Raw genomic sequence first — 13,874 nt, 5'->3', positions numbered from 1 at the left:
TCTGCCTCTAGTGAGTGCAAATGCCCTATAGCAAAAATATCTCTTAAGAAAATGAAAAATGGGAAAAAAGGTTCCCTCATCGATGAATAACCCTTACATATTACTGGGTATGGGTAACCTACATTCCAAGGATTTTCCTGTTTTTCTTTATGCCCCACAATAAACTCCCAGTTACTCAAAAATTCAAAACAGTGGATGAGTAGTGCATGTTTTGTTGACTTAAAATGAGAAGTCTTTTCTGTCATGGTTGAGGTTGCTACCTCTTGAATTAGGGCGGTCTCTGTTACTGGATTAGAGGAAAATAGGTCCCAGTTATTCCCAAATTGGAATTCTGAATGTGTCCTTTCATAGAAACATTGTTTTAATGGTAATTATATATAACTGAAGTTGAAAAGTCAGACTTCTGGGCCAGAAAGCTGGCGTGGGGGTTAAGGCGCTGGACAAGCCCACATGGCTGACCACGGTTTGAGTCCCGGACCTGGTGGCTTGCTTTCTGACTTTTTCCTCTCTCAGATTTCTCTGTGTCTCTCTCTGGTCAAATTAAAATAAATGAATGAATGAATAAATAGATACTTCTTTAAGAAAAAAAAGAAAAATCAGACTTCTTTCTGGGGTTCTGGTGTCAGATGTCCCTAATTTCTTTATAGAATATCTGATCTGGAAAAGTATTTTTCTCTTCTGTAAAATAGAACCTTTCAAGTTACCATATATTCATATTAAACATGATTTTACACTTAAAACCTGCCACATTTTATCTGGTTCCAAGCAGACTGTTTCCCCTCGCTTCTCTTATCTGTTATAGTCCTTCTTAAAGATCAGATTATGTTGGGAACCAGCAGTTAATGTAATGGCTATGTTGCTGGACTCCCATGTAGTCAACCGCGGTTTGTATCCCGTACCCGGTGACTTAAAACTCACGCTGAGCGCGTGTGCGTGCGTGCCCAAGATCCCGAGAGGAGAATGGAGGAGAAGGGATTGTGGCGTGACTATCCCCCCTGGGGGGTGATTTCTCGCTTTCTGTCTCTATGTCTCTCTCTGTCTGTCTGGCAAGCACACGCGCCCTATAGTGAAAATCTCTCTCAAGAAAAATTATGTTGATGGTGTATATATTTTATCATTTCATCTATACTGTTTATGTGTTCAAGCCAGCTTTCTTGACTTTAGCTTTGTATTTGTTGTGAACAGATCTTGCCCAGTGCTGTGTTTGTAGTAGGTGCTCAGTAAAATGCATTAGCTGCTTAAGAGGACTTTAGATGGTTCGTGCCAAAGAATTGTGTTTTAAGATAATTAGCTATGACTGGAAATCACTTTTCATATAACATAAGGCGTTTAAATAGGCCTTTAGGTGGAAGGACTCCCATGGCCAGATGTTTTGATTTCTGATGAAAGGACACTATTGCCTTGAAGGTTATAAAACACACTGGTTTAATTTTTGGAACTCACATGTATTCTTTTATACCTGTTCATAAAATTTAGCCCACATGTATGGCAATTCCATTGTAAATATTCCAAATTACTGATCCTTTTGAGTCATTGAGCCTTTTGAGAATCCAAATGGAACTCCTCCCCCAATAGGCACATGTAAAGGCCCAGGAAAATGCATTACGAAGGTACTTTTCTGTACGGTCAGGAGAGCTCAGAGATCTCAGGGAGAGATCGCCTTCTCCGGATTCAGGAATGGAGGCAGCTTGCTATACTAGAGAATGTACTGCATTCAGAATTGGGGGACCCACGTGAGGCCCAGCTTCTTTCTGTCTGGACGAATGTGGCACCATTTGCCAGGTCATTCAACCTCTCCTTGCTCGTTCCTTCATGTATAAAGTGAAATTGCAGGATTAAAGGTGAAATGAATCAGAGCCAGCCCCTGGCGTGAAGGCAGCTGGATTCCACAGGGCCAACTGCGTGGTTCCAGCCTTGAACCCAAAGGCTTGAAAAACACTCCAGGCACATGTGCATGCATGCCCCAAATCCCAAGAAGAACATGGAGGAGAAGGGATTGTGGTGTGGCCATCCTCCCTGGGGAGTGTTTTCCCACTTTTCCTCTCTTTCTCCTCTCTCTCTCTCTCTCTCTGGTGAGCACATGTGCCCTATGGCAAATTTTTTTAAAAATTAAATGAATCACCACATGCAGCTTACTTAGAATAAGTCTGTGTACGTAATACACTTTCCTGCATTTGTTCCCAGTCTTTAATTCTGTCTCAGAAAGGATTTTTGCATTTTGTATTGCGCCCCCCATTGTCTAATTAATTATTTTTTCCTTTAAAAAATTAATTTTGGGGGGAACCAGCAGTCAGCATAATGGCTATGTTGCTGGACTCCCATGTAGGTGACTGCAGTTCGAGTCCTGGACATGGTGGCTTAAACTCATGCTAGGTGTGTGTGCATGTGTACCCAAGATCCCGAGAGGAGAATGGAGGAGAAGGGATTGCAGCATGGCCATCCTCCCTGGGGGGTGATTTCTCGCTTTCTGTTTCTCTGTCTCTCTTTGTCTTTCTGGTGAGCGTGTGCGCCCTATAGCAAAAACCTCTCCAAAAAAAAAAAATTACTTTTTATTTCCAACTTGAGTAACAGTTTATTCTGTTATCTTGTAAGCCAAGTGGTAAGCTATGGCCTCTCTCTTGATACATCTGTATAGACAATAGTAAATGAAATAACAAAAACTACCGTCTTATAATAGGAAATTCTGAGTCAGAGGAAATACATGTGTAAAAGTAGCTGAGGAAAGAAAGAGCACTGAGAAAGTCTGCGTTGAGATGTCGTATTGGTGCACTGGCGTAACTTGTTAAAGCCCATCTTTTCAGAAATTGGATATATCATTAGGTTGTCAGGAAAATTATTTTTCTATGTTTTTCTCTGCAAAAATGCGTCATGATTTTCCCAACAGCCTAATATATCTATCAAAAATCCATTCCTGTTTGTGTAAACTTTTTATGAAAATAAACTCCATTGATGTCTATCTCAGCAGTAAACAGACTGTTTAAAAAATATGTAACTTTTATGGATTACTCAGTAAGACAAACACCTTTTTTCCACTCTAACTAGGGAAGAAGACAAAAACATATTTGATTACTGCAGAGAAAACAACATTGACCATATATCCAAAGCCATCAAATCGAAAAATGCGGATGTGAATATGAAAGATGAAGAGGTATGAAACACACGTCCCGTTAACTGTGTCCTGATTCTTTGTTGTTTTCCCCAGTGCCTTTTTTTAAGTGCCAGGCTGCCACTCAGAGTACAGCACGGTGAAGAGCATGTAAGAATGTCTAAATGAGATATCGCCCGGATAGGATACCCTCTGTGTCTGTATCCAACACATTTTTATCTGTGTTACCAGCTAAAACTTCCAGGGTCAAGTAACTTGCATTTGTTTATAATGAAAGGAGAAACTATTAGTGTAATAAACTAAATCTATAGGTAATGTAAAATCACATTTATAAATAGCTTTAGTGTCTTCTGTCATTATACATTAAATGGGTATATTGTTCTTTATGTAGTAAATACATTTCTAGGGAACTGTCAAACTGTTGGTAAATCTGATCATTTAAATCCTTGCGCACTACTTAAAGGGATCCTATAGTAAATTCTTTGGTAAAATATGGGATTCTTAATATGTTTGTTTTTTATCTTAAACTACTGATTGATCTTAAACTATCCCTGAATTATTGTTCTTAACAAAGAAGCAGAATAGCTAATTCATTCTTTCTCTTTCTCTCTTTTTTTTTTTCTTTTTTTTTGAGAGGTTTTTGCTATAGGGCACGTGCGCTCGCCAGACAGACAGAGAGAGACAGAGAGACAAAAATCACCCCCAGGAGGCATGGCCACGCCGCAATCCCTTCTCCTCCATTCTCCTCTCAGGATCTTGGGCACACATGCACATGCGCCTGGCGTGAGTTTAAGCCACCAGGTCCAGGACTTGATCCACAGTCGACTACACAGGAGTCAAGTGAAATAGCCATTATGCCAACTGCTGGTCCCCTAATTCACTCTTGATCATTTTTCTCATCCTTTGGTGATGCTGTGAAAAAGTATTGAAATGGCTAAAAGATAGCAATTGTCAGAAAGAAGACAATTGTAGATAGTCTGTAGACTAGATAATCAACTTATGTGTAATTGAAAACTCCCTATACAAGCTATCTCTTAATATTGCTTCACTTTTTTTTTTTTTTTTTTTTTTTTTTTGCTAGAGGGTGCCTGTCTCTAGAGAGAGACAGAGAGAAAGTGAAAAAGCACCCTCCATGGAGGATGGTTATAACACATACCTTTCTCCATTTCTCCTTCCAGGATTTTGGGCACACATGCGCTTGTGCCTGGCATGTTTCTCAAGCCACCAGGTCTAGGAATCAAACCATGCACTTGGTCATGTGGGATTCAGTCACTTTAACCACCACGCTACTTGCTGGCCCAATATTGTTCACTTTTCGGCAATGCCTTTCATGAAATATATTATCAGTATTAGAAATTAGAAATTAAGTGTAGGGACCAGCAGATGGCATAATGGTTACACCGCTGGACCCCCACATAGTCAACCGCTGTTTAAGTCCTGGACCTGTTGGCTTGAAACATGATGGGTGCATGTGCATACATGCCCAAAATCCTGAGAGGATACTGGAGAAGAAGGGACTGCAGCGTGGCCATCCCCCCAGGGGGTGATTTCTTGCTTTCTGTCTCTCTGTCTTTGTCTCTCCAGCGAGCTCATATGCCCTATAGGAAAAACCTCTCTCGTTGAAAAAAAAAAAAAAGTGTGTTCTACTACAGTAAGGTGTGTCAAGTAATACTTCTTTTTCTCCACTAAGTAATGAAAAAGACAGACCCAAAAAGTTGGGACTAGAGAAGAGCAGAGCCAAATTATGAAAACATATGCCAGGTCTTCTGACTCTAATTAGTGTGAGTTTTTTGTTTTGTTTTGCTTTGCTTTTTTACTCTTTAGAATCAGAATACTTTTTTTTTTTTTTTGGTGAATCAGGTAGATTGCTTCCCTTGGTTTTATTGTTTTCAACTTTTGTACATGTGAAGTAAAATTTATATAAAATTAATACATGTATATAGTTTTTAAAAAGTGAAATAGCACTATTAGACCTGATTCTAACTCTCTTAAGGCAAAAATTTCTATTCTTTTTTAGTAATTATTTTTAGCAATTTATCTAAATAATTCTAAATAATAGCTCTTAATATTTCAACTTTTGACTTGATTTTCTTTTGTTATATTAGCATTAAGCTGTGTTATCTTCCTCCTCTTTCTTTCTCTGACCCTCCTAATGTAACTTTTCATTTCAGCTCTCTGATCAAATCTCTACAGTATCATTGTTTATATTATTATGATTATACAGATGTTCACTGCTAAGTTATGGACTGCACAATGTGTATCAGTTGGGTTTTGCTGTAATAACAAGTAGACCCCAGCTTTCAGTGGTTCACAACAAACATTTCTTGCTTATATTAACATTTTGTAGGATAGGTGACACTGTGTCATTTAGATATTCTAGTATGCTCTTAATTCATTTCTTGCTTTATCTTGATATGCTTCTTGTATTCTTCCTAAGCTGTTTTGTATGCTTCATGTTGACCTGTCTGATATTTCAGAAAGCTTTTGGGTCAGTCAAGGCTCCACCCAGTTATGCTAACCTTGTTTGGGCACAGTTCATCTTTATTTTATTTGTCTTTTCATTCTGAGATCCAACCTCAGTAAATAGATACTCAGGGGCAGGAGCTGAGGACAGTCTGAGCCACACCCCATAAATACATTTAAAGCTTTTGCTTGGTTGTGACACAGATCACCTCTGATAGTATTCCGTTGGCCATAGTTAGTCACAAGGCCATTGTGGTGGGAAGTACACTGCGATTATGGGTAAGCGAGGGTGAGAAGGGAATGAGTAATTACATAATTATGAATAATACAAAATATCTGCCATTATACATCATTTTGTTTTTCTTAAGGTTGATAATGGCCTCTTTTTTTTTGTTTGTTTTTATGTTCTCTGTAAAATGCTGTTGGGATTTTGGCCACATATGCAAATTTTCTGGTTCCTGTCTTTAATTCTTTCTTCCAGTTGTTCAACAAAGCCATAAAACTTTTCATTGTAGTCAAACACATCAGGTAATGAATTCCAATTTTTCTTAGAGATACCTCTTTTGGAATTCTTCTTCATCTCTAATCAGGACAGTTGCTGTGCAGGCCTGTTACTAGAAGTCACCCTGAGGTATCTTTTTATCACTATCCTGGAAATTCTCTTCTCTCACTTGGATTCTCCTGTTGTCTGGATCCCATGTCTTCTTCTCTTATTGTTCGCTCTCCTGTATGTTCTCTTTCATTGTTCATTTCCCTGTTTCGATGGAACATTTCCTCCAGTAGCTTTCTGAAAATGGCAAGTGTTTTTGAGATCTTCTTTGTCAAAATTGTTTCTATCAGTTCTTGGCATATACCACACACAGAATAAATAGTTGATGAATTAGTTATTCAATGAACAAATAAGAAAAAGCAGCGTAGCGTAATGGTGAAGGCTGCACTACATGGGTGCAAGTCCAAGCACTGTCACTTCCTAGCCATGCGACCTTTGTCAAGTTTACTGTGTGCCTCAGTTTTCTAATGCATAAAATGAGGTAATAATAGTACTTGCCCTAGGACTGAGGAGTATATAAGTTAATGTATATAAAGCATTTAAATAGTACCTGATATGTATACAGTAAGCACTCTGTAAATTTTAGCTACTATGATTAGTCTTAATATAATTATCATATAATTAACAATGTTAATATAATGAAGAAACAAATGAAGTCACTTAGCTTTTTCATAACTTTTTCTCTGAAAAGTATCAACCATGTAATATATGATTCATATTACTATTTCTACCTTTCAAATAACAAGTAATATTTTATACAGTATGTCTTTTTTTAAATTTCAATTGCTAGAGGGTATGGGTGTTCACCAGAGAGACAGAGAAAGCACTTCCTAAGGGGGTGTGGTCATATCACAATCCCTTCTCCACTTCTCCATCCTGTCGGGATTTGGCCACACACACGTATGCCCAGCATTTCTTTTGAAGCCACTGAGGCCAGGATTCCAACCACAGTCAGCCATGAAGGATCTGGCTCCACCAACCACTAGGCCAGAGGGCCAGCTCCACAGTGTTTTATTGTTTATGGAGCAATGTTGCTCTTCAGAACAATACTCTAAGATATTATTCTTATTTTAGAGACAGCCATGAAAGTACAGAAATGTGCATTTATTTGCCGAAATACACACAGTTGCTAAATGTAAATCAAGTCTTAGAGAGTACTCCATCCCACTACTAGATTTAAGAAGGATAAGGAAAAACATAGAAAGGAAGAGAAGGATAAACAACTTTCATTTGGCCCTGCGTGTGTTATGCTCTGCCTTGCAACTATTTCTTTTTAAAGTAGTACTATAGGTCAAGGCCACATAGAACTTCTCCAAAGTTCGCTGGACGACAGCAGTGATAGAGGTGGTGGAATGGGTGCCTACTACACAAACAGCTGACACTTAAATAAAAGGAAAACGTGCAGGATGTATTTCTTCTAGCATTCAGTTACTTTCCAGCTCTTCGAGTTTGTTACTCATGCAGCTACCTCTGCCCCAGCCTGCCAGAACGTTGTATCTCCATGAACAGATGAAGTGCTTACACATTCATAGACTGAGACGCCAAGAATTCAGTTGGGTTCTCTCATTGCTCCAAGCAGATTTCTGCCCTCTCAGCCATGACAGCTCAGGCTGGGCTTTGAATACTGATGACAGGTCTTTTTATTATTAATCAGGGATTTGTGTGAATTAATTTAAGAACATAAGGGAGATGGGAGCTTGAAATCAGAATCAAATTTAACATCTTAAATAACATAAATAGTACTGCTTCATGACATTTAAAGCTCTAGCAAATAAAACAAGTGACAAGCCTTGATGATTGCCTGAAAGTATATAACCTCAAAATGAAGTTTCCTGCTAAATACTTTTAGCCCTTTATCAGTAAAAAGACATTTTTTATTATAAATTGAGTAACTATTGCAGTTTTTAAAAGACATTCAGTTCCTCTCTGTATTGATTTGGTATTTGAACTTGAGATATATTTCCCTACTGATGTCTAGGATTCTTTGGATTAGTCTGTTTTCATTTAAATTGTTCATCCAGCAGGTTCACTCTAATTTTAGTCTTGCCCTTAGATGACTAAAAATTACATTTGTTGCACTTACAGTTTTCTATGAACATACAGAGAAATTTCATTATAGTCATAAAACGATAAGCTATATTTGCATCCCGCGTACTGAAATAGCAATTCATTACTAGATTATTGTTAGAAATTTGTAATTTATAAATGATTGTATTGCCTGAAATTATATATTTGGATCTTTCACAGTTTATGAACAAATATATATGAATGCTTTTTAAAATAAAATGTATTTGTATTTCATAATGAACTTATGTGTAAGTACAATTCCTCATATATATCTTTTATCCATTTAAGTTGTAATTACTATTACTATAACAAGGCATATATTTACCATCTGAGAAGATTACATAATGTTTCTTACTGGCATAGTAAGCAGGATGTTGTCTATATTTTGCATAATAGAAAAAGGTTTTATAGTTACACTTACTATTCTGGAAGCTATGTATGTATCAAATACTTGATAGGCCAAGTTTATAGCACCATGGTGTTATATACACTGATTTTTTAAATTTAAATTACAACTTTTATTATAGTTTTAATTATTCAGTATTTGCAAGGTACATAAAAATTGAGATAAGATTATAAAGAGAAAAGTGAAGATCTTTTTTTTTTTTTTGGAGAGGTTTTTGCTATGGGGTGCGTGCGCTCACCAGACAGACAGAGAGAAAGCGAGAAATCACCCCCCCAGGGGGGATGGCCACGCCGCAATCCCTTCTCCATTCTCCTCTTGGGATCTTGGGCATGCACACACACGCACCACTGGGTCCGGGACTCAAACCGCGGTCGACTATGTGGGAGTCCAGCGACATAGCTATTACACTAACTGCTGGTCCCAAAAGTGAAGATCTTAAAGCCTATTTTTTAAAATGTGGTTTAGTTTTTATCTTTGGGTACGTGTGCTCACCAGACAGACAGAGAGAAAGCGAGAAATCACCCCCCCAGGGGGGATGGCCACGCCGCAATCCCTTCTCCATTCTCCTCTTGGGATCTTGGGCATGCACACACACGCACCACTGGGTCCGGGACTCAAACCGCGGTCGACTATGTGGGAGTCCAGCGACATAGCTATTACACTAACTGCTGGTCCCAAAAGTGAAGATCTTAAAGCCTATTTTTTAAAATGTGGTTTAGTTTTTATCTTTGAACCATGTTAATTCAGCTCTTCACACATGCCAAATATTTACAGTTCTCCCAAGAAAATATCTTTCAAGGGAAAAGGGTAATTTAAATAATTTGTAAAGTACATTTGAGGTATGAGTAGAACATTTCTTACCAGGCACAAATTATGTCTTCATAATTCTTGTCATATACATTATTTCTCAGATCAGTGCCATATACAATAGACAATAAAAACATGCTTATTATTTGAATAGTATTTTAAATCTTTATAGTAATTTAAATTTGTTTTACAACAGGTACAGCAATATAATATTTTAGCAAAATTTTGGGTTGTTGGACAAGTCATGACATATTTTTTCTATGCAAAAATGAGTCATGACTTTTCAAACAACCAATAGATGGCATTATTCCTATGCAGCTGTCTATCATCTGCCCCCCACCCCCAAAATAGCATTCCTACATCATTCATTGGTTTTCCATAAATTCTTACCTAATGACCCCAAATTGCCTTTCATTGAGCTGCTTCTTCAGTTTTTTTTTCTTTCTGCCCTTTTGAAGGTATAATTTTTATTTGCCAGGTTCTACTTGCTTCTCGAGTCTTTCAGCTATTTTGAGGGGGGTCACCTTCCTCTCCCCTCTTCCTTCTTTTTAAATGAGAGAAGGAGAAAAGTGTAGGAGGGAGGGAAACTGAGACAGGCACTTTTTTGTTTTCTGGAGAGGTTTTTTTTTTTTTTTTTTTTTTTCCGCTACAGGGCGCGTGCGCTCGCCAGACAGACAGAGAGAGACATAGAGACAGAAAGCGAGAAATCACTCCCCAGAGGGGATGGCCACGCCACAATCCCTTCTCCTCCATTCTCCTCTCGGGATCTTGGGCACGCACGCACACGCGCCCGGCGTGAGTTTAAGCCACCGGGTCCGGGACGCGAACCATGGTTGACTACGTAGGAGTCCAGCGACATAGCCATCATGCTAACTGCTGGTTCCCAGACAGGCACTTTTGATAGTGTCTCACCACTGTGGTGATCTGTCTGCCCCAGCTAGGACCACAGGTGTGGGTTGTAGTGCATTCCCCACCCCCGGCCTGGAACCAAACCTGAGCCTCATGTGTGGCTTCCGCCACCAGGTAGCAGTGCCCTCTCTCCTTTGCCACTACTGCTGGGTCTCATCTTTCTCTTGACTTTCTTTCTTTCCCTCTCATTTTGTTTTTAAATCTGTGGCTCATGTCTGATACAATTTGCATGCTTCTGGTTTGAGAAACTGCTGTAAACTCTGGTAAAACCTAAGAGAAGTATAAGATTTATGAGGCAGGGTCAGTATACCAAGGCTAAATTTATGCTGAAATATGAGAAGGAAGGAAAAAAAAAATACATCCTCTTAAATAACTTCCCACATTAAAGTATATGTTCTTTTGGTTATATTGTTGATTGAGATAGTAATTTGAAGGAATTTTGTTTATTCACAGTAATGGTTGATTATAAAATGTGTTACAGACTAATTATGCTCATTTGTATTAATGCAAGGCAACACTAAAAATCAAGCCTATAGTCATATGTAACATCAGAAACTCCCGTTTAATACAGAATCAGGAAACAGGAAAGTAGTTTAAATCTTACAAGTTTTGGCACTTTGTGTGTGTATGTGTGTGTGTGTAAAATACGGGCTTACCACATTAACACTTTGTAGTGCACAGGTCTGTGGCATTAAGTATATTCACAGTGTATGCGAGTATCACTACTATCCAGCTCCAGAAATTTTTAATCTTTCCCACCTGAAACTCTGTACCCATTAAACACTAACTCCATTTTCTCTGCTTTCTTTTTCCCAGCCCCTGGCAACCATGCACACACACCTGGCATTTTTTTCAAGCTGCTAGGGCTGGGTTATTACCATGTGGTCAGCCATCTGGGATCCAGCTCCTTTAACCACTAGGCTATGGTGCTGGCCCAGAATTTACTTCCTTTTTAAGCTGAATTCCATTTGTATGTCTGTACCATAATTTGTTTACTTAAATGTCCTTTGATGGAAACTTGGTTTGCTTTCAACTTTTGACTGTTGTGAATAATGATGCAATGAACATGAGTATACAAATTTTTGTTTATTTGCTGTAGGGTACATGTGTTCAACCAGAGACAGGGGAAAGAAGGAAAGAGAGAGAGAGAAAGTAAGAAAGCACCCCCTAAGGGGGATGGCCACATCACAATCCCTTCTCTTCCACCCTCCTATCAAATTTGGGGCATGCACTCACATGTGTCAGGCATATTTCTCAAGCCATGGAGTTTGGGACTTGAACTACGCAGTCGTCCTCATGAGATCCAGCTGCTTTAACCACCATGCCTCTGGCTAGCTCTGTTCGATACTCCCACCCCAACAATGTATTGTGAAAAATGTTGATCATACAGAGAAGTTGAAAGAATTTTACAATAAATACCTGTATTCCTACCATCTAGATTCTACTGCTAACATTTTGCTCTGCTTGCTGTATTACTACCTATATATCCCTCAGTCTCGTATTTTTGATGCATTTTAGAGTAAACAGAACAGTGTGCTTCTAAATGACTTAGTATGCATTCAGTTTACTAGAATTAAGTATTAGTTTAATTTTCTTTAAGATAACATAGTGAAATACAACTGTGTACATATGATATATTCTGACAAGTGTATACACTTGTGTTAACTGAAGCCCTGTCAAAATACAGAACACCAGAAAGAATCCTCAGTCCATTCCCAGATAGCCTTTTCTCCTTTTCTCTAAACAGCTCCCACTCTTTTGATATTCTTCTACAGTAGACTAGTTTTGCTTATTCTAGAACTTTATATAAATGGAATCACACGTACATACTGTTCTTTGTAAGGCTTCTTTCATTCAGCAGTGTTTCATGTTGTTATAGATCAGTACTTTCTTAATATGCTTAAGTAACGTTCTGTGATGTGACTGTATCATAATTCATCCATTGTTTTATGATGGATACATGGGCAATTTTCATGGCAACTTCCTATTGATTATTGCCATTATTACTTACTTTGTATAGGATGGAATAATATCCCTCTTACTTATTCCTTACCCTGCAGGGTCAGTATACCAAGGCTAAATTTATGCTGAAATATGAGAAGGAAGGAAAAAAAAAATACATCCTCTTAAATAACTTCCCACATTAAAGTATATGTTCTTTTGGTTATATTGTTGATTGAGATAGTAATTTGAAGGAATTTTGTTTATTCACAGTAATGGTTGATTATAAAATGTGTTACAGACTAATTATGCTCATTTGTATTAATGCGAGGCAACACTAAAAATCAAGCCTATAGTCATATGTAACATCAGAAACTCCCGTTTAATACAGAATCAGGAAACAGGAAAGTAGTTTAAATCTTACAAGTTTTGGCACTTTGTGTGTGTATGTGTGTGTGTGTAAAATACGGGCTTACCACATTAACACTTTGTAGTGCACAGCTCTGTGGCATTAAGTATATTCACAGTGTATGCGAGTATCACTACTATCCAGCTCCAGAAATTTTTAATCTTTCCCACCTGAAACTCTGTACCCATTAAACACTAACTCCATTTTCTCTGCTTTCTTTTTCCCAGCCCCTGGCAACCATGCACACACACCTGGCATTTTTTTCAAGCTGCTAGGGCTGGGTTATTACCATGTGGTCAGCCATCTGGGATCCAGCTCCTTTAACCACTAGGCTATGGTGCTGGCCCAGAATTTACTTCCTTTTTAAGCTGAATTCCATTTGTATGTCTGTACCATAATTTGTTTACTTAAATGTCCTTTGATGGAAACTTGGTTTGCTTTCAACTTTTGACTGTTGTGAATAATGATGCAATGAACATGAGTATACAAATTTTTGTTTATTTGCTGTAGGGTACATGTGTTCAACCAGAGACAGGGGAAAGAAGGAAAGAGAGAGAGAGAAAGTAAGAAAGCACCCCCTAAGGGGGATGGCCACATCACAATCCCTTCTCTTCCACCCTCCTATCAAATTTGGGGCATGCACTCACATGTGTCAGGCATATTTCTCAAGCCATGGAGTTTGGGACTTGAACTACGCAGTCGTCCTCATGAGATCCAGCTGCTTTAACCACCATGCCTCTGGCTAGCTCTGTTCGATACTCCCACCCCAACAATGTATTGTGAAAAATGTTGATCATACAGAGAAGTTGAAAGAATTTTACAATAAATACCTGTATTCCTACCATCTAGATTCTACTGCTAACATTTTGCTCTGCTTGCTGTATTACTACCTATATATCCCTCAGTCTCGTATTTTTGATGCATTTTAGAGTAAACAGAACAGTGTGCTTCTAAATGACTTAGTATGCATTCAGTTTACTAGAATTAAGTATTAGTTTAATTTTCTTTAAGATAACATAGTGAAATACAACTGTGTACATATGATATATTCTGACAAGTGTATACACTTGTGTTAACTGAAGCCCTGTCAAAATACAGAACACCAGAAAGAATCCTCAGTCCATTCCCAGATAGCCTTTTCTCCTTTTCTCTAAACAGCTCCCACTCTTTTGATATTCTTCTACAGTAGACTAGTTTTGCTTATTCTAGAACTTTA

At 38.2% G+C, this 13,874-nt stretch overlaps 1 protein-coding gene across 1 annotated transcript in view; it reads left to right on the top strand.

Moving 5' to 3' along the window:
- The window catches only part of ACBD6 (acyl-CoA binding domain containing 6), a 201,001-nt gene that overhangs the window by 97,159 nt on the left and 89,968 nt on the right, over nt 1-13,874 (top strand). Inside the window, exon 5 of the mRNA XM_006142316.3 lies at nt 3,043-3,148. Coding sequence (XP_006142378.1) covers nt 3,043-3,148 — 106 coding nt within the window. The remainder of the gene's footprint in view (nt 1-3,042; nt 3,149-13,874) is intronic.

Source organism: Tupaia chinensis, unplaced genomic scaffold (genome assembly GCF_000334495.1).
Source record: "Tupaia chinensis unplaced genomic scaffold, TupChi_1.0 Scaffold000074_1, whole genome shotgun sequence".
NCBI lineage: Eukaryota > Metazoa > Chordata > Mammalia > Scandentia > Tupaiidae > Tupaia > Tupaia belangeri.
Note: the sequence above shows the minus strand (reverse complement) of the source record. Positions and strands in the feature narration are given on the sequence as shown.